Source organism: Grampus griseus (genome assembly GCF_964374135.1).
Source record: "Grampus griseus genome assembly, chromosome: 19".
In the NCBI taxonomy this organism is placed as follows: Eukaryota; Metazoa; Chordata; class Mammalia; order Artiodactyla; family Delphinidae; genus Grampus; species Grampus griseus.
In genome coordinates this window covers 45,351,521-45,379,280 of record NC_139013.1, presented here as the reverse complement: position 1 = coordinate 45,379,280, position 27,760 = coordinate 45,351,521, and the positions used below count along the sequence as shown (strand labels likewise).

Here is a 27,760-nt window from a genome sequence, read left to right as displayed (position 1 = left end):
TAGCATCCAGCCCTTCCTGGCAACAGCACACTGGCATCTCTTCAAGGAGTATCTTTATTTAGGGTGATCATAAGCATCACAGCCTCTCCTCGGAATAAACCTAATTCCTTAGGTCCCTAGATAAACGTAAGTCCTTTAAGACTGGCAGCCCGTTTGCTGCAGTGTCCAAGGACGAGAGAATGACTACCCGTGCAGGAGACTGGCCTGCCCTGTCTTCCCCACCTAATTAGGAGCCAAGGGGGACCTACCTCACTTGGTGGGGAGAGACTGTCTCCCAAAGCACCCTGACAGGTCTGAGAACAGAGAGTGGACTGCGTCGGGGCCTTGTTTCCCTGCTGCCAGCAGTGGAACAGTCTGGGCTGTGGCCACTTAGGGAATGGGCCCCAAAGCGTGATGGGCCAGGTGGGGTCACCCTGGCAGCTACAGGCGCAGCCTCTTGATGTCCTCGCTGCGGAAGTCTATGCGCAGAGCCAGCACCTGGCGTACTTCAGCAGGAGTGAGGCGCCACGTCAATGGGCCAGAGTTCGCGCCCCAGTAATCTAGGATCTCGGTCACCTACGGGGAAGAACAGAGACGAGTCAGCAAGGAGGGGCTATCTTGAGAGAAGGCCTTGGGCTCCACCAGAGGCAGAGCAGGGGTGCCCAGGAAGAAGGTGGCCTGCAGGGCTGGGTTGCTGGTGGAGACTTGGTTTTGAGGGAGTGGCAAGGATTCAAATTTTATCTCTGCCTCTCCTCCCAGTCACCTTTCCCTGGCTAGGCCAAGGGAGCCCTACATACCCGCTCCAGATTGAGGATTGTGGCCATCTGGGAGAGCCGGGCAAACTTGTCTCGGATGGTCCAGGTGGTCACCGTGGTGAGGTAGGCAATGAGTGACCTCAGTTCCTTGTCAAACTGCAGACCGCCCAGCTGCAAGGGAACACGGGCCCAGTCACTGTTTAAGGTCTGGCCCTCTGGCCAAGCAGAACTGGCCCCCAATTTCACTCAGTGCTGGGCTGCAAGGCCAGCTGGGCCTCAGATGGTGCCTCAGCTGGCCCCACTGCCTCAGGGCAGGACTGAGCCTAGATATGCAGGGCCTGGGCAGACAGAGGGGACGGACTTGTCTTCCTTAGAGGGAAAGCAACAGAGCGGGGGGGCCTGTGCCTCCTTGACATTACCCGGTTGAAGGTGGACTTTAGCACCACTTTCTCCAACTCGACTGCGACAAGGCTGGTCATGAGGCTGGTCAGGCTGTCGTAGATGACTGGAGACAGGCTGGCCTGCAAACAGGTTAGGCATCAGCGGGAGTCCCAACTCACCCCTCTGCCTCCCAGGAGTCTTTCTCCTGTGGGAGTATTTCTATGGCCTGGGGCTCGGAAGAGCTTCCTGGGTTCCCAGCAGGAGTGTGATGAGAAGCCTCAGGCTGCTGACTGGGGCAGAGGTGGGTAATCCTATAGGCTGGTCCCAAGAGCCCCTGCTCACCTTGAACTCTGCCATTTGCTGCTCCAGATTAAGGATGAACTGTTGTACCCAAGGGTCATTGGCCTCATAGTCATTGAATTCTTCCTATTATCAGGAAGCAAGGTGGGTCACCAGGGGCGTCTCCAAGAAGGACCATTCACCCCCACCCTTGTAGCTTATAACTCATCCAGCCTAAAATCAGCTTAAAATCAGGCTGGCAGAAACTGCTGCTGTTTCTGCGTCACGCTTCTGACCAGCAAACAGCCCCGGGCTGCAGCAGTGGCCCACACAATATGGCAAAGCTCCTGGCAGTTTATCCCCTCTTGTATCTCATGTTATACAGGAATGAAAAGATTAGGCTAGAGGGGCTTCCCTGGGGGTGTGGTGGTTAAGAATCCACCTGCCAATGCAGGAGACACGGGTTTGAGCCCTGGTCTGGGAAGATCCCACATGCTGCAGAGCAACTAAGCCTGTGTGCCAAAACTACTGAACCTGCGCTCTAGAGCCCGCGAGCCACAACTACTGAACCCGCGTGCCACAGCTACTGAAGCCTGTGCGCCTAGAGCCCACGCACCGCAACAAAGAGTAGCCCCTGCTCACTGCAACTAGAGAAAGCGCACGCACAGCAATAAGACTCAATGCGGAGAGGGAGGGAGAGAGGGAGGGAGAGAGGGAGGGAGAGAGAGAGGGAGAGAAAGAGGGAGGGAGGGAGGTCCCAAGTCTATAAGATGTGGGGCAAAAAGAGCCTCAATAAATGAGAATGCGTCAGGTCAAGGCAAACTCCCTTTAGGTGTCTTTCGGAGCCCTCTGACTGCAGGAACAACCTGTTTCTGGGAGGAACCACCTGTTTCTGGGACGAACCTAGCCTTCGAGCACAGGGGAAGTGGGCCTGAGAAATATGTAAGGTCTAGTCTGTTAAGACAGCTCCACTGCACTCCAGCTGTGGGCCAGGGAATGAGGGGTAATCCTGGGCTTTGTGGCCGTCCGTGGTCAGGCTGACCTCCTCGATGTTGTGGGAAACAGAGAGAAAGGTGTTGATCCAAGGCTGCACCTGCGGCTTGATGGCTGTGCTGCTTAGCTCCATCAGCCCTTCCTGTAGGACAAGGCAAAGACGCATCAGACACAGAAGGCACATGCCTCCATCCCTTCCCTTTCTCCTGCTCTACCCATCCTTTGACTGTCAGGGCATCCTTCCAGTCATGAGGCTTTTCTGCAGGCCCTGTCTGAAGTCTAACAGAAATAATGCTAATCAAAGACTCCAGGAACAACTTGTTCCTTTCCAGATATATTCTGATTCAGGTCCAGGCCAGAGATGAGACCATGGGGTTGGTCTGTTAAACTCTAGAAAGAAGAGATTTCTGAGTGCCTGGTACTAGGCAGCACCTTCGGCTAAGGCCAAGCAGATCTCAGTACCCACATGGTTCAATTTCCTCTGAGGACCCTTCTGAGGGCTCCTGGCACTGTGGAGATTCTAGAGGACCAGAATGCCATCTTGTCAACGTGACAGCTGCACTGCTGAAAAACCTTTAGTCTTCAAGGGACTCGCACAAGTTCAGTGGCTTGTACTCTGCTCCCTCGTGCCTCCTCTTCCCCGCCTCCCGTTTTCTTATATGGATGAAGCCCATGATAAGCCAGTGACAATATTCTCAGAGCAAGACACAGGCCCAGGATTCAGGCAGCAGTTGAACCTGGGGCTTACCTGCAAGAGGTCTCGGAATTTGTTGGACACGGCAACCAAGTCAGAAAGGCAGCTGTCAAACTTGGCCTGGGCCTGCTCCCCTCCAATGCCTTGGTTGAACAGCTTGGTGCAGTCACTCTAGGGGAAAACACCCAGCCATCAGGCTTCGTAGCATGCCTGGGCCATGGGCGTGTGAGGAGGGCGAAGAGGCCAACATTCTAGCCTTCTCTGGGAGCAGCTCTGGTCAATCCGAGGCAAGAACCCTGGCTGGGTCTCAGGAAACCTGGATTTGATCCCGTGGCTAGTCATTTGGCTCCCACTTCCCTCTTTGTAATATGAGGGTATTGGTGTCAGGGGGTGTGAGTAAGAAACACAAATATCAGAAGTTTTTCACACCTTTAGAGTCAGGCATTCCTGGCTTCAAATCCTGGCTCAGTCATGTATTAGTTGAGCGACCTTGGTCAAGTGATTTAAAGCTTCTGAGCTTTAATTTCCTTGGCCATAAAGTGGGAACACATTCCTGCTCCCATGGTGGTTTTGAGAGTTGGATGAGATGATGCACAAAGTGCTTAGCCCAGTGCTTGGAACGTAGTAGGCACTAAGGAGACACTAGCTATTGTAATAGGATCTGCTTAGTAAATAATTTGGTCTGGCTGCCCAGGGGATATTGTCATGACCATAGGTAAGATTTAAGTGTTTACTCTGTGCCAGGGCCCCAGTTTTAAGCATTTTACTTTTATTAATTAAAGTACCTTTCTTATGGAGTAGGCACTATTATTATCCCTACTGTATAGATGAGGAAACTAAGGCACCGGGAAATTAATAACTTGCCTAAAGCCACACAGCAGTAAGTCGTGAAGCTGGGATTCAAGCTGGGAATTATGGCTCCAGGGCACCTGTTCCTAATCCCACACTAAGGTCTAGCTGCAGAGAATGCCACAGGGGGAGCTGCTTTGGGTTGGCAGAAGCTGCCTGCATTTCCTATAGCCTCCTAACAGTTGGTGCCATTTTGGCTACAGTAGGAGCAGCTGTGAGGAAGAGCTGCAAAGGGACTGATCTAGCCGGGAGAGGTCCTTGGTCCCTGTTGCAGCTCCAATACTTACTATCTTTAACTAGCCTTTTAACCTCATCTGTTAAACGGATGTCACACCACCTGACCTGCCTATCTCAAAGGACTGCTGATGGGGTTGAGAAAGAATACATGTGAAATGCAAATCTGAGGGGAAGGGGCGATTTATGGGAATTGTTTTTCCAGCTCTTTGTTACCCTTCTTTTCATTCACTTGGCTAATTCTGCTGGCTCAGTTCTGAATTCCTAACATTTCCCAAAAATTTAATTCAAAATCCAACACACTAATTAACGTTAAGGAAAAAATCTGGAATACAGTCTAACGTGCCATGACTTGAAAACAACAACTACCTTGTTGAACACTTATAACGTGAGAGACACTACACTGCTGGTAGTTAGTGAATACTGCTCTTATTTTATTCCATTTTAAGGCCTTTTTGGGGGTGAATTCCTAATCTGGTCCAGTTTACACTGTAAACTCCCACCTGACTGCTCTCTCCGAGCCTCCCTCAGGGACCCCGTCAGCAACTAGGCCCTCTTCTCACGTGCTGGCTCCCGGCCTCCTCAGTCCGCCCAGCCCTAAAGCCAACACTCAGCACCAGCCTCGGCACTGAGCCCCATGCTTCTGTAGCCAAGCATCTTCCCTGGTATGAGTGTCCGCTGGGGAGGCAGGACTCTGGCTTCCCTCTTCTCCCAGAGGCAGAATTGGGGAGTGATGGAGAGCTGGGCTCTTCGTTTTCTAATACTTAACAAAGTGATTGCTCCATGATGTTATGTATAACTACTAATACAATCATTAACTACCACTGCATGCCACTCATGTACCAGGTGCTTTATATTCTTGTTCAATTCTCACAACAAACCTGTGGGGCAGAGAGCATTACCCCTGTATACAAAAGAGGAAACTGAGGCTCAGGGAGGTTAGAGAACTTGCTTCAGGCCACACAACTGGTCAGTGGTCAAGTGGGGACTTGAACTCAGGGGTATGTGACTTCCAAGCCCAAGCAATTTCCACTGTTATATGGCCTTCCTTAAAAAAATGACAACAGGGCTTCCCTGGTGGTGCAGTGGTTGCGAGTCCGCCTGCCAATGCAGGGGACACGGGTTTGTGCCCCGGTCTGGGAGGACCCCACATGCCGCGGAGCGGCTGGGCCCGTGAGCCACGGCCGCTGAGCCTGTGCGTCTGGAGCCTGTGCTCCGCAACAGGAGAGGCCACAACAGTGAGAGGCCCGCGTACTGAAAAAAAAAAAAAAAAAAAAACACAACAGCAACTGGTTCTGTATAGCGTTAAGTGAACCCTATATCATCATTTTTTTTTTTTCCGGTCACGCCACGCAGCTTGCGGGATCTTAGTTCCTTGACCAGGGATTGAACCTGCGCCGTTGGCAGTGAAAGCACAGCCCTAACCATTGGACAGCCAGGGAATTCCCCCCATATCATCTTCATCTCAAAATTTATAGAGGGCTTTATCACTTTTTTTTTTTTGCGGTATGCGGGCCTCTCACTGCTGTGGCCTCTCCTGTTGCAGAGCACAGGCTCCGGACGCGCAGGCTCAGCGGCCATGGCTCACGGGCCCAGCCGCTCCACGGCATGTGGGATCTTCCCGGACCGGGGCACGAACCCGTGTTCCTTGCATCGGCAGGCAGACTCTCAACCACTGCGCCACCAGGGAAGCCCGGCTTTATCACTTTTATAAAGTGCTTTCAATCCTGTTTTTTTATCGGGCCAAGCAACAAACCCAAAGCAGGGCACCATGGAGATCTGTATCTTGTTTCACAGATGAGAGAACTGAAGCTCAGGGAGTTAAGGGATTTGTCCAAGGTCACATGCCAAGTATGTGCTGGAAGAGCTAATTTGAATTGATCTCCTAACTCATGGGTCAGAGCTCTCCCCATAGTTCAGAGATGTCCTGCTACCATGTCATTCACTAATGAATCCCCTCAAATGCTCTGAAGAAGAGCTGGCTCAATGCCAGGGAATGCCATAGCTCCCACTAGGAAGAGTGCACAGGGCTCACTCTCAAAGGAGGTCTGGGGAGGCTACAGCCACTGAAAGCTGATAGGCAATTTCCCCTGTACCTCCAGTGTCTTCTTCAAAGTGGAGATGTTTTCACTGCAGACTTCCACATTGTTCAGGGTCACCTGGGAGACAAGGACAGAAGAATGTGACTTCCTGATCACTATTATTTGTACCCACTCCAAGGCCAGACTGGCTGACAGCTGCACTCCTGAGGCTCAGGGTGGGGGTGGGGGGCGCTAAGGACCACCCACACCAGTGTCATCAGGCAGTGGGCTCAGGTCTCAGTGGGCAGAATGGTGAACCAGGCTCGCCCTTTCTCCTGGGCTTGACACAAAGGCAGCGAAGCCATCTGACCTCAGAGGTAGTGACCCAAGGTTTCAGGTCTTTTTGTTCCATGTTTAGGCATGCAAGTCTCGGAGAAGTCCTTGGGCTCCAAACCTCCAAGTCCAGGTCGGTGATGCAACAGCTGACATTGATTAAAGAAATGCTTCCTGAGAGCCTACCACCTATGAGGCATTTTCTCATCATTAGTTCTTTGGCTCTGTTGAATACCTTCTTCAAAACAAGTATAGTTGACCCTTGAACAACGCAGGGGTTAGGAATGCGGTCGAAAATCAGCACGTAACTTAAGAGTTGGCCCTCCGTATCTGCATCTGTAGATTCAACCAACTGTGAATTGTGTAGTACTGTAGTATTTTACCATTGAAAAAAATCCACGTATAAGTGGACCTGTGCAGTTCAAACCTGTGTTGTTCAAGAGTCAACTGTATTATCAAGCCAGCTCACAGGTGGAAAAATGACTCCTAAGAAGGTGAAATAATTCACCAAGGTCAGTCAACTTTTGATTCAGCAAATATTTAAAGTGCCCACTATGTGCCAGGCACTGTTCTAGGTACTGGGAAGAAAGCAGTTAACAGACAAAATCCATCCCCTCGCAGAGTTTACATTCCAGAACGGAAGTCAATAAATAAGTGTTAGGTAGTGATAAATGCCATGAGGAAAAATAAAGCAGGGTAGGAGGACAGCATTTCAAAGAGTGACAGGATTAGAGCCAGGATTAGAATTTAGGTCTCCCCACTCTAGGCCAAGGGCTCCTTCCTTCATAACTCAATGGCCTTACGAGTTTGGTACATAACTCAATGGCCTTACGAGTTTGGTACAGAAACACCAATCATAAAAAGCAGCATGTGACAAAAGTGACAATTAAGGTAAAAACTGCTATGGTCATTTAGAGGAAAGACACAATGTTTTGGTCTGAGGCATTCTAGGAAACTCCATGGTAGAGTAGGTAACTGAGTGGAACTTAAAAGGCTGGAACATAATTCTGATAGGAGAGGAGGGTGAGTACATTTCTCCACCCCCATCGGCCTCCTCTAGTCCAGTCTCCTGTTTGATATTATCTTAATGGTACTTAGGATTATCTGATATTGTCATGTTTGTTTCTTGTTTCCCTTTCCTACTAGGATGAGAGCTCCAGAAGGCAGGGATCTAGTCTGTCTTCTCTACAGCTGTATCTCTAGCATAGCACCGTCCAAGAGAACTTTCTTGATGATGGCAGTATTCTAAATCTGAACTGTCCAGTACAGTAGCAATAGCCATGTGTTGCTACTGAGCACTTGAAATGTGGCTGGTGCAACTCAGGAGCTGGATTTTTAGTTTAAAATTAAATTTAAATAGCCACACCATACTGGGCAGTGCAGCTCAAAAACCTAGAACAGTGCCTGATATATAGAAGTTTCTCAATAAATATTTGTTGAATGACTGAATGAGTGAATGACTATCTTCTGGAGAAAGGATAACATAAGCAAATGCAGAGTGGCATAAAATCCAAAGGTATTTGGGGACCAGGAGAGTCAGTGCACAGACATGTACAGGGAAATGGCAAGAGGTGGAGCTGCAGAGATGGGTGAAGTCAGACTGGGAATTGGGAGCTATGCTGTCCTGTGGACAACGGAGTGGCACTGACGATTATATAAAGTGGGTGAATGCCACATGAGCACAGCTCTTGTTTGGGAATACTAATTTAGAGGCCTTGTGTAGGAGAGATTAGAGTTTGAGAAGATCACATTGCCTTTGAACTGGTGTTCTGGTGCCATGACCAGGAAGGCCGAGGTGAGGTACTTCGAGGAGGGGCTAGTATTTCAAGAGATGAGTCAGAAGCTTCAGGATTTCAGGGTGAAAGAAGAATCCCATAACCCCAGGGATTGAGATTAGGATGTCCCTCCTGTCTTCCACAAAAATACTGCCCTTGTCAGTGTGCTGCAGCTAATACTGCAAGATCACGCTGCTGACAATGCTGCTAAGACCACTTGCATGGTGGATGGATGAGACTTGAGGTCTTTCATTAGCATGCCACAGCACAAGGCTGCTAACATCGCAAGCTTCCAGAGAAATAACTGCACTGTCATGACCAGCTCAAGGATGAAGGCCACAACATAAATGTTTCCAAGGCACCTGAGGGCATAAGTAAAATCCGTCATGAGGGAAAAATGGATTTGAGTTCAAATGGTATTGATTTCAAATACCAAAAACTTTGATGTCAAAGTTTCCTTGTACTGACAGTACTTGTAAGCATGGATTCACTGGGCTTATCGCTAGCTCATGGTGAATGATACATCAGCACTGTTGGGGAATTCATCTTGACAGCCAAATGAATCAAGGTGACATAAGAAATAGGTCCTACAGTGGGAGTGATGACATTTTAAGTACTTGGCATCAGGAAAACCAGAAAACTGTCACCAAGCATTTAGCATCACCTTTTCTTGTTGGCCTTATCTTCTGGGCCCTCAAATGATGAAGCTGTCTGAATGGGAGCAGCGAATGTGTGAACACACAGCAGCCAGCCTACTGGGGACTCGTGAAGCCAAGGGATGGAAAATAGGACTAGAGTGACAGGATGGATCAGATTCTGGAGGCCTTCAACAAACTGTCAGGCAAAGATGTCTAGTTTTGATATGGTAGGTAGCAAGGAGTCATTTCTGAGCAGAGAAATGAAAGAATAAAAATAAGTTCTATAAAAAATGAAACAGAAGGCAAACAAAATGAAAAATTTAAGTCAGTTCATGATCATATGAAGTTGGTTGCCAGAAATTTTGGCAAAGTTCTCCAAAGGTACTATATTTCAGAGGTAATAGTTTCTTGGAGTTCATCCTCTTTTTTGGCATCAACCATGACATCCTAAAAAGATAGAACCCATGCTCAGGGAAGATATTTTCAATGACAAGGAGAAAGTAAGGTTTCCTAAATAGACTTCATTGGATCTGAGGACTAGTTACTGTGGGCTCCCCTGCATAGGGGCAAAGTAGATATTAGCATGTTTAGGCTTCTGTCTCTGAAAGCAACATCTTAACTCTTTTGGTGTTATAGGCCCCTTTAAGAATGATAAAAGCTAAGGACCTTGCTTCTAGAAAAAAAAAGTGTATACATTTTTGCATCCTACCCCCAGGTGTTCAGAGACCCCATGTGTGGACTGTTGACTGAGAGCTCTGCTGTTGGATGCTTCCGTCAGGTCTCTGAACCCCAGGAGCCAAGCAGACTCAGAGCCCTGCCAGTGTGGGGGTGGAGAAGAATGACCTCTGACGGCGCTGTACCCACACATGAAAAGACACCATGTGCCAGAAACGCCTGATCACAGGCCCAGGGCTCATCTGCATTCTTTCTGGCTCATCACAAATTAGTTGTTACCCTGTATAAATCCCTTCGTCCTTCCACGATTCTCCTTCCCCAGCTGTCACACAATGGTAAGACTGCCGTTCTGTGTAGCAGGACTTTAAGAAGGTCACCTTTCTGAGGAAGCTGAGAGCCTGAGAAGTACGCTAGAAAAGCAGTTTGGTAGGCCTAACGGGTCAGCCCCAACCCATGTTGTGGGATGTCCTCAGGGAAGTAGTCTGGGGGCCTGGCACAGATGTAATCCAAGCTTGATACTCAGTGGAGCCCCTCAGCAGCTGGGTAGTGCTCTTGGGAACAAGTGCTGGGGAGAGCTGAGGCGCCTAGCCTTCCAGGCAGGGAACAGTGCAGTGCATGTCCTGGCTCGGGCTGCTCTGAAATAGGTCCCTGGGTAAGAAATGGTTTCACAACCTTCTAGGAGGAGCTTTCCTTAAAGGAGGAGTTTTCCTTGTATATAGATACTGGAGGAAAAGCCTCCAGTTGAAGGCTTGTTATACTGTGGCTTAGAGGTCACAGTTCAACCCCTTGAGATAAATTGAGCAGCTCACAACCTGTGGGGCTACCTACCAGGAAGGACAGCTTGGCCTCGTCAGTACTCTCGATGCCTTTAGTGTCAAATTTGCCCTGCTGGAGGCTGCTATGCATGATGTTCACGGCACTTGTCACCCCACGCTGGATGTCCTGAAAAGTGGTGGCTGGGAAGCCCATCCGCAGCTTATTACACAGAACGTCCCTGGGGGGCAGATTGGCATATGAGGATTGACAGCACTCAACCTGGCCTCCAGTTCAGCATCACCAAAGGGCTCACTACCCTGACCCAGAAGCATAAGTTGCTCTTTCCAGGGAATAACCAATCCTTGAGATCACCACACAAGACGCTTAGCAGCCAGGGTATGAGAGGCCAACACCCTCTCAAAGGCACTGATATGAAAGAATACAGAGGAGACTGGCCAACTCTTTACTCCCTATGAGGCTTTCACTTAACGCCACTGAGCTCCAAAATACTCGAGAAGGCAGTACAGCTTAGTGAAAGGCAGTACCGTGTAAGAGTTGAGAGAATAGGTTTTGAATGTCACACTCTACTGCATATTCTACCATTTATGAGATGTGTGATCTCCCTGAGCCTGTTTCCTCATTTACAAAAGAGAGCTAAATGGTTCCTACCTCATAGGGTCGCTATTAGGACCAAACAGGAGCAGGAAGTTAGCACAGTGCCTGGTCTGTAGCAGTGGTAATTATCATTGTTAAAATTACAACTACTGCCCTCATCTGAGCTGCCTGGTCTCTTTCCTAGGTCTGAGGGCTAATAACTCCTCCAATCCAGTCCAGGGAACACAGTTTTGGCCTATAACATATCTGGTTGCTGTACAACTGCCTGGAGTCAAGGATGTTGTGCTACGGATGGGAGCTTATACCCTGTATAGAACTGAACTACAATCATAAGGAAAAAGAGGAAAAAAAAAATGGGCCTCAGGAAGCAACCACAACTAGGACATTTTTGCCTCCTAGAAAGCAGAAAGGGTGTTAACTGTACCTGAAGTCAGACTCCAGCTCTGTGGTGGCGAGGTTGATCATGGCACAGAGACAGTCGATGCTGGAGCTAGACAGAGCCCGCCCAATGCACTTCTTAACAATGTAGAAGACATCATCCACCATGCTGGATGTCAACTGGCCCTTCTCATAGGTGTCCAGAGCCACAGCCTACACAAAAGGCAAAGCATCCAATGAGGGCCCCAGTTCTGTATGTCACGGTTCTAGATGGTTCTGGAACAGGCCCTGGCTCTGCTCCCTTTTCTGTACCTTGTCCGTGTTTTTCCCAACATAGCTTATTCTGGTCACAGCTTGGTGTGGTTCTTCCTTGCCAAAATAGCTCACTTCCCTACTAATCACCACGTTAGGAAATTAAGTATTTAGGGCGTTTGCCTTGGGAACATCTGTTATGTAGATTGTAAGACACCAGGCAAGGCCCTTCTTTCCCAAGGCTCCTCACTCACATACCTCCAGAGAGGCAGGGAACAGGTAGGTTCCCTGAGGAGCTGAGGTGTTCTTTTGTGATCCTTGGGAAAGAAGTCCCAGTTGGGTCCACAAAGAGCCTGATCACTCCAAAGATGCCCTCTAACTATTCAAAGCAGTACACTCAGTCTGCATGCAAGGGTATTCTCAAAGTAGGAACAAGAACTATGACATGCCTCGGCCTTTCCCTTCAGCCTGGCTTCTTGGACAGGAAGCCCCAATTCCCAGGGATGTGTCCTCTCTCCTACCTTGTTGACAGTCTCCCTCATGAAGTATTCCTCCATGGTAATATATAGACCAATTAGCTCCTGCATGGTGCAGCTCAGTAGGCAGTTATTGAGGAGTTTGTCCAGGGACTTCTGGTGCTCTAGGAGACAGCCAAGAAAGGAATACTCACTCTTCTTCCCCAAGGGAAATGGATCATTTTTTTTCAGGTCCCTTTCTAGTCTCTGTTCCAAATCTGTACATGATTTACATGGTTATAATCACAGTACCAAGAAAATTTTGTATTCTGCTTAGAAATTATATCACAAATATTTCAATGTTTCTACATGGCTTAGTTCTTCTTTTTAGTTTACTTATTTTTAATGGCTGTGATATCTTATCATGTAGATGGTCTGTTTTTAGACACCTGGGTTATTTCCAAACATTTTGCCATTATTAGAGATAACTGAAAATCATAGTCATTGGAGATTTTAGTTAATGTTATTGTACAAAGAAGTTTTTACTTCTTTTCCATTATTTCCTTAGAATTAACTGGTAAGACTCAAAAGACATAAGCTTCCAAAAAAAAAAAAAAAAAAAAGACATAAGCTTCCAAAGCCAAAGACTAAAATATATTGGGTACAGACCATTTCATTCTCTAACCAGTGCTATCCAACAGAATTTTCTGTGATGACGGAGATGTTCTATATCTATTGTCTAATATAGTACCACTATTAAGTACTTGAAATGTGCTTAATATGATAGAGGAACTGAATTTTACATTTTATTTAATTTTAATTAAATGGCTTGTGGCTTCTGTATTAAACAGTGCAACTCTAAACACACATGGTTATTATTATAACAGCAATAAGCACCAAACTCTAAATGAGCATGAATCCTCCTTTAAACACCAATTCAGGGAATTCCCTGGTGATTCAGTGGTTAGGACTCCGTGCTTCCACTTCAGGGGGCATGAGTTCGATCCCTGGTCGGGGAACTAAGATCCCGCAAGTCACACAGCGTGGCAAAAAAAAAAAACCCACCTGGGTCATATAAATAATTCCCTTGCCGTGTATTATTGATACAAGCCATGCAGAATGCCACAGATGTTGGGTCAGTTTCAGGTCTCCAGTTCAGGGAATCCTGCCTATACTCAACCAGTAGGAATTAAATGGTCTTCTTAAAAACGTGGAGAGTCAATTTGTCCATGAAATAGGACCATGGCACACCTTTTTATTCAACATATTTATCCCTTCCAAAATTGTGACTGGAGGAACTGGGAGACTGAGGGAGGGAGTGAAAGGCTTTCTTTATACCATGTACTCTTTTTATATACTCTTTATACTACATATTCTTTTCTCAATATTATACCTCAGTACTCCATTGAGGTATAATTTATATACCATAAAATTCACCCACTGTACATGTACAATTCAATGATTTTTTTTAGTAGTTCTATAGAGTTTTGTAACAATAGCCACAATCCAGTTTTAGAATATTTCTATCACTCCTTTAAGTTCCCTCATGAAATTATGCATACTTTTTTGTTCTATCTACCTACCTATCTATCTTGTGCACATATCACCTACTTAAACACCAATCCCTAAATCTGAGCTGGTGAGGAAGCATAGTGTGGGGAACAGAGCAGAGGAAAATCATTGAACCACTCTTGCCTTTAGCTTTCCTCATCTGTAAAATGATTAGATGGCCTCAAAGAGCCAGTCCAATTCTAAAATCTGGGAAGTCTAGATTTCCTCCTGGGAGTCAATTTGTCCACAGACCCCCCCACAAACTAATAAGCCCCAATTATTTCCTTATTAAAAGATCTGTGACTTAAGTATTACAAAACAGAGCCAACTATACCCCAACCCATCCCAGAGAACATGGGAAATGCTTTTACCTTGTTTTACTTCTTCTGAGGCCATGGAGTCCCCCACCTCAAAATCTGAGCTGATTCTTTTCCTGAGGAAGCGTAAGTACAGCTCACTGCGGGCATTCATCAGGGTGACCTCAGTCAGGATAGGATCCAGTTCCCTGAGACACATGGAGCAGAAAGAATAAGCAGGACACTGGATTCCTTCAGATATAAGAGCTACAGGGAAAACATAGTCCCAAACTCCCCTTCCCCCTGGGCCCAGAAGGGTCAGCTCTGCCCGATGGACTTCCTGGCTCTGCTGGTCCAATTATAATCAGTGACAGCTGTCAACCACATATTCCATTTGCATGTTTCACCTGAACTATTCACCCCCTAAAATCCTGCCAGGGCTAAATAAGAGATTGGGAGACATATTTTTGTTAGTGGTTTAAAATGATCTATTAGTAAAAATGATTGATGCTTCATGGGAAAGAAATCACACCTCCCTAAGTCCTCATGTGGCTGTGCTGGGATTTTTTAGGGTACATCCTTAAACTGTGTCTCACACCCATTCATCTATCCAGATGAATAGCCAAAACAATCTTGGAAAAGTAAGGACTTGGAAGACTCACACTTTGCAATTTTAAAACTTACTACAAAGCTACAGCAAACAAGACGGTGTGGTTTTACTGGCATAAGAATAGACATACAGATTAACTAACAGTCCAGAAATCTTGACGTTTATGGTCAACAGATTTCCAACCAGAATGCTAAGACAATTCAATGAAGAAAGAGTAGTCTTCTCAACAATTGTGCTGGGATAACAAAGATCCACATTACCAAGAATGAAGTTGATCCCCTCCCTCACATTATAGAAAAAATTAACTCATTTTCCACACTGAAGTCCAAGAAATCTTTTCAAAACATAAATCTGGTCATACCGTAATCACATGATTTCCATAGCTCTTAGGATACAAGACACTGAATGGCCTGACTCTAACAACCTCACCAGGTTCATCCCATAGCAGGCTCTTGCCAACTCGCTGCACTTCAGCTATACTGGCCTTCTTTGGGTTTTTCAAATACACAGGGTCTTTACACGTGCTTTCCCTGCTCTACGTGTCACACATTTCACCTCTTATCCTATTTACTCTTTCCGTGCTGCGCGGCATGCAGGATCTTAGGGATGGAACCCAACCAGGGATGGAACCCCTGCCCTCTGCATTGGGAGCATGGAGTCTTAACCACTGCGCCACCAGGGGGTCCCCCTATTTACTCTTAAAGTCTCATATCTAAGGTCATTTCCTCACGATTTTTTTTCTTGAACTTCATCAGCTTAGGTTACATCCCTTTATTACATGCTTTCCTGTACTCTATGCTCAGTATGTTGTAATGGTTAACAGCACCAACTCTAGACTCAGACTGCTTGGATTCTATTCCTGGCTCTGCCACTTTCTAGTTGAACAACCTTGGGCAAGTCACTTAACCTCTCCAGGCTTCAGTTTCCTCATCTGTAAAAAGTGTTTATGGATTAAATCAGTGATCTTAACTGGGGGCGACTTTACCTCCTGGGGTACATTCAGCAATGTCTGGTGATATCACGCTACCAGCATCTAGTGGGTTGAGGCCAGGGATGCTGCTAAACATTTTACAATGCACAGGTAGTTCTCCACAACAAAAAAATTACCCAGCCAAAATGCCAATAGTATGGAAGCTGAGAAACCCTAGATTAAATGATTTAATATAGGTTAAGTGTTTAGAACAACGTCTGGCAAACAGTACACACCATATACATGTTAGCTATTATTGTCTACTTTATAGACCATAAATGCCACAAAGAAAGAATTATGTCTGTTTTGTTCACTTTGCTTTCTGACATATCCCCAGTACCAAGGACCAGTGCCTGGCACGTAATAAGTATAGAGTAAAAATTTACTGATTGAATGAATACACTTTTATGTTTGGCATTTCTTTTAATAAGCATATGTTACTTTTATTAGAAAAAAGTAAAAGTTAAAAATTTTAGGATAGTAGTTACTTTTGGGGGAGGAGAGTCACTTTGGGGAGTTCAAAAGTATTGGTAATGATCTAGCATTCTTTACAAAACACAAATATGTTATACATATGCTTTTGTTTGTATGCTATATTCCATTTAAAAAAAGAGTCATAGGGCTTCCCTGGTGGCGCAGTGGTTGAGAGTCCGCCTGCCGATGCAGGGGACACGGATTCGCGCCTCGGTCCAGGAAGATCCCACATGCCGCAGAGCGGCTGGGCCCGTGAGCCATGGCCGCTGAGACTGTGCATCCGGAGCCTGTGCTCCGCAACGGGAGAGGTCACAGCAGTGAGAGGCCCATATACCGCAAAAAAATTTTAAAAAGTCATAGATAAAGTATTTTTAAAACATAAACTACATTGTAAGAGAGCAGTCTCTGAATGATACTTGATTACCAATTCAAACTCCTATGGGCTGAAGAAAAGCGCATTACCTTGGTTCTATTTTTTCTGATGTAGAGTTTCTCATCAAGTTGCTCTGGACATGCCGGAACTGCAATATAACACAGAAATGAGAATGCTCTTCCCCTCCCTCCTTCTTTCTGCCCCTCGCTGGTCACTCCAAACTTCTGGCATAAGTATGTTTAGGTTTAGTTTGTTTAACAGACAAGCCAAAAGTAGGCTCTCAGGATGAGGAGCCAAAGACTTCCTTGTGATTTATAACGCTAACATTCACCTCTGTTATTGCACTTAAAAGTGATGCTAGTGCTGTTCCAATGGACTACTGTCTAGAGTCTCCCAGAGTTCTAGAAACAAAATTGTATGGGGCTACTCCTATTTCTAAGTCCTACTCCTACTTTATCTGCTCAAAGGAATGGAGAAACAAAGTTCTAAAAAAGCAAATGTTACACCTTTAGCACTTAAGGAATGAAGGAGAAATCTGAGACAAATTACTTAACACTGAATAGGACCTTAAGAAGTAAAATTCCATTAAATCACTAGAAGGCACTCTTGTACATTTTGTGATAGAGAAGTGGTCTAACGTTTCTGTTGTGTTCCTTTTAGGAAGCCCTTTCTATTTCCTTCTCAGTCATGCACTGAGGCCATCATTAACTTGACAACACCTCAAGTCCAAAGTAGCTGGTGAGAGGCAAGAAGCAGGCCAGTCTGCATTTGCCATTTTTCTCCTAGCTGCACCTTTTTTCACTCCCCTCCCTAATTTATTCTATTCAGTGTTGCTCGCTAATGCTGCTACTAAACCACCTATAAGCCTCCCCTGCTCACCTGCTGGTGGTAGTCCCTCTGCTTGATGAACTTGTCTACCACCTTCTCCACCTGTCTGTCACATTCCACCTGCAGATATTTTATCAGGGTATAAAGTCTCCCTGGGCCATAATAGGTTTCCACTATTGGTTGATGGGTCTCTACAATTCGGGCAATCCCTAGAAGGGAAAAAGTGACAGGGTTGTATTCCAAATATTCTTCCCACAAGATAAACTCCTTTCTTCCATCCAGGACTGACCTGGGGTCTAATTCAACCCTTTTTGGCTGTTTTACTTCCCAAAATGAACACAAATTGTACTCGTCAGTGCCAGGAGTTGCTAAGCAAATCTGTCTATTAAATATGCACAGTGCTTAGTAAACCAGCAGGCATTTGATAAAATATACTAATAGTTTCTACAGGAGCATCTTTGGAAATAAGCATCACTTTTCCCAGTCATTTATTTTGGGGTTAAATTCACTCTTAGAGTTTGGGTCTCGAGGACTAGGGAGAATCAAAACATCTGAGAGACGCTAACTAATCTTTGCTAATCAGGTACTGAATTGGGAAGTTAATTCTCCAATAAGTCAACACATAGCAAACCATAGGATTAAATTAAAGGCATCAGGCTAGCGAGGAGAAAAGAAAAGCTAGTGATGCAGGTGTTATAAGTGTCTCCAGTCTCCCTAGAGTGGAAAAAGGGCTTGCCTTCAAACAGAAGAGTGAGTGTATCTGCAAAGATGACTGCAGCTCTTCGATCACTCATGTCTGTCCCTAGAACCAACAGTAGATTCTCCTCAGCTTTACAGGCCACCTGAAAAAGTAGAAAATCCACACATTTTTTTTTTAAAGGTTAACTGCTCATATTTCTGTTTTGAACATATATATGCACATATACGCACAAGAGAATGCTAAAGTTATTTTTTCAACTTTTTTTTTTAAATTTTATTTTTGTCTGTGTTGGGTCTTTGCTGCTATGTGCAGGCTTTTTCTAGTTGCGGCGAGTGGGGGCTACTCTTCGTTGCATTGTGCGGGCTTCTCATTGTGGTGGCTTCTCTTGTTGAGGAGCATGGGCTCTAGGTGCATGGGCTTCAGTAGTTGCGGCACGCAGGTTTTAGAGCATGCAGGCTTCAGTAGTTGTGGCTCGTGGGCTCTAGAGTGCAGGCTCAGTAGTTGTGGCGCACGGGCTTAATTGCCCCGCGGCATGTGGGATCTTCCCAGACCAGGGATGGAACCCGTGTTCCCTGCATTGGCAGGCGGGTACTTAACCACTGCGCCACCCAGGAAGTCTCCACATATATTTCTTAGACCAAAGGCTAGCTTCAGTTTTCCAAAAAGACCTCCCATTGGCTTTCTTTTTCCCTTGATGCTTGAAAGCCTAGGCAGCACACAGGAACATCCCTTGGGGGCTCTGGGTTGTCCAGGCCTCAGGGAAGACAAAGAACTTAACACAGTTAACTCTTCTTCCATTCAGAGGTATAAATAAAGCTTTCCTTTTCTTTGATAACATCTACAGTCATTAAACTGGGGAGAGAGTCCCAAGTTTCAATAATTGTTTCAAAGTATAACTCAAAGTTATTATTAATGGTGCTTCGTTGAGCAGGGGAAGGAATCTGGGTACTTGGAAGGGATTTTTAAGGGATTAACAGTAGAAACCATTTCCAGGTTTCAGATGGCAAAGTACTGATTAAAAAAAAAAAATACTGATATAAGAGTACCAAAGGGACTTCCCTGGCGGTGCAGTGGTTAAGAATCCGCCTGCCAGTGCAGGGGACACAGGTTCGATCCCTGTTTCAGGCAGATCCCACGTGCTGCGGAGCAACTAGGCCCTTGTGCCACAACTACTGAGCTTGCGCTCTAGAGCCCATGAGCCACAACTACTGAGCCCACGTGCCACAACTACTGAAGCCTGCGCACCTAGAGCCCATGCTCTGCAGCAAAAGAAGCCACCACAATGAGAAGCCTGCGCACCGCAATGAAGAGTAGCTCCCACTCGCCACAACTAGGGAAAGCCCGTGTGCAGCAATGAAGACCCAACGTAGCCAAAAATAAATTTAAAAAGAAAAAGTCCCATAAAGCAGTTATATTTTATTTTTAGTTAATTAATTTTTAGAATGGGTAAAACATACTTAAACATTCAAAAGAAACAAAGGAGTGTCTGGTGAAAAGTAGTTCTTCATCTTACCTATGTCTCTTGGTCTCCTAAGTCTCCTCTTGAGAGGCGACCACTTAACCATTCCAAAAATATCCTATGTTTATATAAGCATACATTTTTACTGCCACTCCTTTCATTTTAAACATGAATGATAACATACAGTTATTTAACTTAACCAACCACATGTTAGAGAGTAAAATGTGTCAGCACATATGGAACTGTCTCATTTTTCTTAATGGCAAAATAATGTTCCATTATATAGAATCGAGGGGGTGAGGACAGGATGCACTGTGACATATAGTTAAATAACAACAACCCTGTGCGCATATGCCTACTGATGTTTGCGTCTCTCCATCTAAGGATGGGCTGGGCGGAGGTGAGCTGAGACTAACTGAAGCCTGTTTCTTTTTCAGTTTTAATCTCAATTTTTGAGACGTAAGCCTGGGTTCCCCCCTCACCACCAAGTCTTATTTTGAGACTCAAGCTTGGTTATGAAGTCTTAAAACCACTAACCAACTTCTCTGAATGCTCTTAAAAGAAGCCAGTCCCTGGTTGACAGCCTGAAAAGGGTGATTCAGCTTGTCAGAGAGTCTGCATTTTAATTTTTCTATACTTTCATTTGGTCTGTTGGAAATAAATGTATAGCAGCAGATGTCCAGACCATGCCTGATACACAGTAGACTGGAAATAGGTAAGTGTTGAATGAATGTATGCATCCAGTCCTGCCAGGATACAGCAGAAAAGGGGAGTCAAATCCAGAGGTAAAAAAGTATCCACAGAAAATGTATCCACCCAGTGCCCCAATCTGCAGGTAGAGAACTGTACATTATCCTGCCAAGCAATCAGGAGTCATACCTGCTTGCAAAGGTATTCTGAGAACTTGCTTAGTCCCTCCTCATGTAAACCCAGCAGTGGGAAGATCTTGAAGAAGCGCTCCACCTGGGGCAGATCCCCTTCCTTAGTGGCAATGGCAAACTTCTCTGTGACAATGGCTTTGAGACGCTGCTCAGCTTCCTGCAGCAATTTCAGGTTGGCATCAATCATGCTGCCTGCACAATGGGGAGAAAATGAGAATTAAGGTAAAGAATGGTACTATGTCAGGTATATGCCACCTGGTCTGCACATTCCAAAAATATGTAATGAGCACTTAGTGTGTGTAAGATGCTGTACTAACAATATGGATGATTAAGAGAAGGGCTTCCTGGGCTTCCCTGGTGGCGCAGTGGTTGAGAGTCCACCTGCCGATGCAGGGTACACGGGTTCGTGCCCCAGTCCAGGAAGATCCCACATGCCACGGAGTGGCTAGGCCCGTGAGCCATGGCCGCTGAGCCTGCGCGTCCGGAGCCTGTGCTCCGCAACGGGAGAGGCCACAACAGTGAGAAGCCCGCGTATCGCAAAAGATAAAAAAAATTAAAAAAATAAAAAAATAAAAAAAGAGAAGGGCTTCCCTGGTGGCGCAGTGGTTGAGAGTCCACCTGCCGATGCAGGGGACATGGGTTCGTGTCCTGGTCTGGGAGGATCCCATATGCCGCGGAGCGGCTGGGCCCGTGAGCCATGGCCACTGAGCCTGCGCGTCTGGAGCCTGTGGTCCGCAATGGGAGAGGCCACAACAGTGAGAGGCCCGTGTACCGCAAAAAAAAAAAAAAAGAGATGAATCAGCCATGATCCTATTGTCAGAGAAATTACAATCAACTAAACAAAATAAGATTTGTGTGCAGATAACTGTAATAAAATTCAGTGTATGGTAAGTGTCATAAGAAAGGTGCCACAGTCACATATCTGGTTGAAGTAATCAGAAAAGGCTTCCTAGAGATGATATTCCATCTCTCAAAGATGGGCAGGATTTTGATACCTGAGCAGGGGGAACATACATTCCAGGCAAGGGGAATGAAATGAGCAAAGGATTAGAAACAGAAAGATGCAGAGTACTGCAGATAGTACATATCCTGGTATATAGAGGAGCTCAATAAATGTGTGCACAATGGATGGACGCATAACTGAATGGCATGAAATAAGGCTAGAAAGACAGAGTGGGTTGAGATCATAGAAGGCCCAGAATACCAAGCTAAAAATTTAATTTTAAATTAAAAAATATATGTATTTATTTATTTGGCTGCACTGGGTCTTAGTTGTGGCATGCGGGATCTAGTTCCCTGACCAGGGATCAACCCCGGGCCCCCTGTATTGGGAGCATGCAGTCTTATCCACTGGACCACCAGTGAAGTCCCTAATTTAAATTTTATAAGCAGGCAACATGGTCAAGTGTAAAGAACCCACGGGTAGTAGGTCTGGATTCAGTTTTCTTTTCCGTAAAGTAGGAATAACAACCTCTGCCTCGTGATGGTCTAGGACCTACACAGGGTCTAGTACCAGACAAAGAAATTTCCTAACAGATGTCCTTTTGCTGGTTGAGACTGCCTAGTTCAGATTACAGATCCTTGTACCTAAACTAGAAATTACAGATGTTTAAACTAGATTACAGACGCTTGTAACTAAACTACAAATCAACAGTTTGGGATGCCAACCTTCTTTGCCCTGTCGGCTGAGCTCGATGACTGACTTGTCCAAGCACAAGTAGCGATGAATGTGGGCTGCAGCCTGCTCATAATCTTCATTTCTCAAAGCAGTCTGAACTCCATCCATGCAGAACTTCAGGTCCAAGATGTCATCAGCTCTCTGAATGGCCTGATAGAGGCGATTCTGCAAAAAGACCTGGTGGTTAGAAACAATGTCCTATTCTTTCAAAAATCTCTCTCCAGAAGGTAGAGAGTTTCAGGGGCTGAATGTGATTAACCAGACGTCCTTTTCAGCTTTCACTGGTAAACTAAAAAGCACCACAACTACCACTCACAAAACTTGTTGACGATGGTCAATGCTACTGATGGATATCACACAATTTTATTTACTTGATTGACCAGGTCACTTATTTTAACGGAAGTAGGAACGGGAATAATCCATATTTATATTTGGCTTATACTGTTTAATTTATAACACAATCAAAATGTATTTGACATTTTGGGGACATGATATTGTAAACCAGGTAATAAAATATGCAAAATACATGAAAAGTATTTTTATTTACTTTTTATATATTATCTTTATCAGTATTTCATTCTTTTTGTAAAATTTTTATTGCAGTATAGTTGATTTACAATGTCCTTACAATGTTTTTTGTTTTTTGTGTTTTTTTTGGCTGCATTGGGTCTTCGTTGCTGCATGCAGGCTTTCTCTAGTTGCAGTGAGCGGGGGTGGGGGGCTCTAGGGTTCACAGGGTCTAGAGCACGGGCTCAGTAGTTGCGGCACATGGGCTCAGTAGCTGTGGCTCGCGGGCTCTAGAGTGCAGGCTCAGTAGTTGTGGCGCACGGGCTTAGTTGCTCTGCGGCATGTGGGATCTTCCCAGACCAGGGGTCGAACCCGTGTCCCCTGTATTGGCAGGTGTATTCATTTTTTTAAATTTATTTTATTTTATTTATTTTTGGCTGCGTTGGGTCTTCGTTGCTGTGTGTGGGCTTTCTCTGGTTGTGGCGAGCAGGGGCTACTTTTTGTTGCAGTGCGCAGGCTTCTCATTGCGGTGGCTTCTCTTGTTGCGGAGCACAGGCTCTAGGCGCGCAGGCTTCAGTAGTTGTGGCACGTGGACTTCAGTTGTTGTGGCTCGTGGGCTCTAGAGCGCAGGTTCAGTAGTTGTGGCGCACAGGCTTAACTTGCTCTGTGACATGTGGGATTTTCCAGGACCAGGGCTCGAACTCACGTCCCCTGCATTGGCAGGCGGATTCTTAACCACTGCGCCACCAGGGAAGTCCAGTATTTTTGTTTTAAAGAAGCAAGACATTTAAGAAAACTTTAATATGTGAGTTGGTAGCTGTGTGGCTATAACGTTTCATGGTAAATTATTTTGGCAGAATCTGAACAAATAGATAGGGAATTGTTATGCTATTTCACAGGGGCAATCTGAGGCTGGGACTGACTTGTTCAAGAACCCAGATCCTGTGCTTGTGTTCAATACAGCAGCTACGAACCACCTGTGGCTAATGAGTGCTTGAAATGTGACTAGTCCGTGGGGAATATCCTGGTGGTCTAGTGGTTAGGATTTGGCGCTTTCACTGCTGTGGTCCAGGTTTAATTCCCGGTTGGGAACTAAGATCCCACAAGCTGTGTGGCACAGCCAAAAAAAATAAAATAAAAATAAAAACTTAAAAAAAAAAGAGGTATAAATGTGGCAATAAACTGTATCTTAAAAAAATAAAAAAGACAAGAGATGTGACCAGTCCAAGTGAAGATGTATACGAGTAAAATACATAATGGATTTCAAAGACTTGGCACAAAATAAGGTAAAATATCTCACTGATACCGTTTCATAGTAATTTCCGATATAATGGGTTAAACAAATGTTATTTTTAAATTGTTAAAATTACATTCACCCATTTCTGTTTTGCTTTTTAAAAACGGTCACTGGGAAATTTTTCATCACATGTGGGGTTCATATTAGATTTCTTTTCCAATCTGAATGACTTTTATTTCATTTTCTTACCTAACTGCGCTGTACAATATTAACCTGTACTGCACCTCCAGTACAATGTTAAAGAGTAGCAGCAAGAGCTAACATCCTTGTTTTGTTCCTGAACTTGGGGGGAAGCACCTAGTCTATATTAGCATTGGGATTTTCACAGACGCTTATCAGGTTGAGGAAGTCTCTTCTGTTCCAAGTCTGTTGAGTATTTTTATCAAAAGGGGTGCTGGATTTTGTCAAATACTTTTTTTGAGTCTATGAGATGATCATATGGTTTTTTTTTTTTTTAATTTTACCTATTTTTTTTTTTGGCTGCACTGGGTGTCTGTTGCTGCGCGCGGGCTTTTCTCTACTTGAGGCGAGCAGGGGTTACTCTTCCTTGTGGTGCACAGGCTTCTCATTGCAGTGGCTTCTCTTGTTACGGGGCATGGGCTCTAGGCACGCGGGCTCAGTAGTTGTGGCACATGGGCTTAGTTGCTCCACGGCAACTAAGGGATCTTCCTGGACTAGGGCTCGAACCCGTGTCCCCTGCATTGGCAGGCGGATTCTTAACCTCTGTGCCACCAGGGAAGCCCGATCTTATGGTTTTTGTCCTTTATTCTATTGATATGATATGTTACATTCATTGATTTTCAGAGGCTAAACCAACCTTGCATGCCTGGGATAAATCCCACTTGGTCACAGTATAGTCTTTTTTTTTAATATACGTTGCTGGATTTGATTTGCTAGTGTTTTTGAGGATTTGTAGGCCTATATTCATAACAGCTATTGGTCTGGAGTTTTTTTGTGAGACCTTCGTCTGGTTTTGGTATCCTGCATTAGGTTTCTATTGGATCGTGCTACTCTAATTTCTAACGTGGTAGCTTCTCTACTGCCCTCTACTAACTCAAATATCAAAAGCTCAACGGGATTACCTTGGCCAGGTCAAGCTGACGGACTTTGCTGGACACATTCTCAGCTAGGTTGCAGGTAAAGGTGATCATTCCAGCTAGCTGCTTTGCATCTCCTTCAATCAACTGCAGGTTGGGACTGGAGACACACATTGTCAGCACACATATCCATAGGAGTAGACAGTAGAAGAAATGGAAAAATTTTTTTTGCAGATGGAGACTACGTCTTCTACTTTTTTTGTACCTCCCTACAACTCTTAGCTCTGTTCATTCTATTCACAGCTTTTTCTCAAGAGTGTTTTAGTGAAAACTCAGGCCTATACTTAATAATAAATTAATTTTAATAACTACTAAAGACACCCCTAAATAAGTACTGCCAAAGAAACTATTTAGATTCCCCCAAGTGTTAAGTGAGCATAAAATGCACTAATCAACAATCTAAGAGGATGATGAAATCAAAGAGCAATTTTTATGACTAGAAAATATACAAAATATGTAAAAACAGGGGTTCTCAAACTTGAGCCATATGTCAGAACCACCTGGTATGCACATTAAGCTGGAGAGTCTAGGGCCCCACCCCCAGAGTTTCTGGTATAATAGGTTTGGGGTGAGGTCCCAAAATTTGCTTTTCTAACAAGTTTCCAAATGTTGATACTTGCTGGTCCAAGGACACTTTGAGAACAGCTTAACTATACCCTTAGGTAAACACTTTACCTGGAGGTAATGCTCCTTTTCAATTCAAACTCAACTTGCATTGTATAACAGAATGTTAGGAAAAATAATAACTTATCCAGTGGACCCTAATGGAATTAACAATAGGTCTTGCTGAGATGAAGACTCACCCCATCCGGTGGAGAGTGACCATTTTACTTTCAATGGTGTTTTGCTGCTCTAAAAGAGCATCCAGCTCTCTCTCCACCACTTTCTGAAACACAGAGAAACAACGTGTCATTATCATGATCAGAAGGAACCTTAAGAGTTATCTAATCCAACCACTTGGCTGAAGGGTAAATCCCATTTCAAATGTCTTCTTTCTTCTCACTAAGCTCCTCTAGGACTTTAACAAACAATACTTCATTTCTGCACTTACCATATTACATAATAATTACCTTATGCGTATCTTATTACATCTAGGAGATGAACACAACAAAGGGAGTACATAAACTTTTATTCAATTTCATTAGCATAGTGCCTAACACAGGAAGGCATTTAAAATATAAAGGCTCAAATAAACAAATGAAATTTCTAAAGTGGCAGTTATAAAAAGTCTCTTCTAGTGTATAGTCAGTAGCCAGAAGCGATAAATATAATTCTCTCTCAGCCAAAGCATTTATTGCACTACCTTAACTAATGTAACCTTCTTATGCTTGAGTTTCTTCATCTGTAAACTAGGGACAGTAATATATACCCCATACGACTGTTGTGTGAGCCAAACAAGAAAACACATATAAAGTGCTTAACATAGCATGTCGCGTATGGCTCAACAAAAGACAGAAGTATCAGCTATATGTTTCTACTGAAATAGTCCAGTAGGATCCAGAGGAAAACATGCCCTTGACAGTCATCAAATACAAATACAAAACTAATATTGTTTGTTCTGTTTGTAAGACTGACTTACTTTTTCCCCCCATTCATTGAATGCAAGCTTAGTACTGAACTTTATAAAGCACATCTTGCTGAAAAACGTATTAGAAGCTGCTAGAGTTGGTATAAGTTAATATTATATTTGAAAATTCTCAAGATATCAATGACCACCTCTGCTCCAGTATGAAATTGCCTTTTGTGCTCAACCTTAATAATAGTTTGGTTTAGGAAACAGCTACTAAACTTTTAGATTAGAGTTTAGATCTTTCTTCTGACTGGCAAGGAGCCCAAATGGCATTCAAAATTGTATTGACATCATCAAGTCGCACGGAAAAGTAAAGCAGCCTGCAAGGAATGAATCTTCGACAGAATATAGCCCACGCCCCTCACTGGACACCACGCAGGGGCACAAGAGATGAAGTGACTTGTCCAAGATTAGAACAGTTGTGCCTGAGTCTTAAAATCTCAAGCTTCTATAAAGCCCTGCATTTAACTGAAACACTAAAATTACACCCCCAAATTCATTCCCCACAGGAGGAAATCTTAAAACGCTTCAAGGTTATTTGCAATGATTTCTCGCTTAAATGAGATAATGGGGTAAAAGGATTTCATAATTTTTAAAATTGCTAAGCCGTTGCAAGAGAGCCTTTACTCTTATTTTGAAAAGCAAGCGAGTCGGCGTATACCCTCAAGTCTAACTTCACTCTCGCGGAGAAACCTAGAGATTAAGGGCCAGGGAAATCAACGGGGGAGTGGGGGCAGATCCCCTAGATGAGAGTAAAACATGCTTGGGGGCATGAGACTGAGTAAACAGAGAAGTCAGGTCGCCCCAACTACACTCAACTACACGCTTGCTTCTCGAGTAGGTGCTTTTTTGTTTCCTCGGCAAGAAGAGACCTTCCCACAGCCTGAATTTCCCAAGACTGACGGCTCCTAAGCCCACTGCCCCTGCATCCTCTTGGAAAAAGAACCTCAGTCCCCCACCTCCTCGCCGCAGAGCCGTTGATACACAGCTTCCAGCTCCTGCAGCTCGGTCAGGGAGCGAATGAGCTCAGTGGAGATTCCCGAACAGCTGCCTCCTCCCACGCCGTCAGGCGGCGGAAGCAACCCTAACAGCTTCTGAGCGGAATCGTGGTCTGCCATCTTGGTCCCCATTCCTCGCTTCCGGCCCCGCGAGGACCCCCCCCGCCACGGCTCGTTGGCGCTCCACGTCTTTGGGGCTGCCCACAGCAGTGCCCAATGAATTTGTAGATTTTTGGGGTTTTTTTTAAAGTCTACTTTAAAAGGTCAATTCATTTCCTATTCTCCTGGAAAAAGTGCCGGTCATAAAGTATATTTAAATAATTTTCAATGCTGTGTGGAAGCAAGACAGAAGCAGTAAAAAAAAAATTATATATACATTCTTCAGGCGCTGGTTGGGGACCTTTTTCCG

At 44.9% G+C, this 27,760-nt stretch overlaps 1 protein-coding gene across 1 annotated transcript; it reads right to left on the bottom strand.

Annotated features, from left to right (window-relative positions):
* Positions 1-51: 51 nt before the first annotated feature.
* COG4 (component of oligomeric golgi complex 4) lies at positions 52-27,483 on the bottom strand (the record flags this gene model as incomplete). Its single annotated transcript, XM_082677921.1, has 19 exons — positions 52-555; positions 777-905; positions 1,154-1,255; positions 1,458-1,541; positions 2,437-2,529; positions 3,136-3,252; positions 6,261-6,323; positions 10,435-10,600; positions 11,402-11,568; positions 12,129-12,247; positions 13,985-14,118; positions 16,426-16,484; positions 17,216-17,373; positions 17,901-18,006; positions 20,203-20,396; positions 21,873-22,047; positions 24,769-24,883; positions 25,587-25,669; positions 27,313-27,483. The coding sequence occupies 19 exons, from the start codon at positions 27,481-27,483 to the stop codon at positions 421-423; spliced, it is 2,370 nt and encodes a 789-aa protein (XP_082534047.1). The 3' UTR covers positions 52-420.
* Positions 27,484-27,760: the final 277 nt, after the last annotated feature.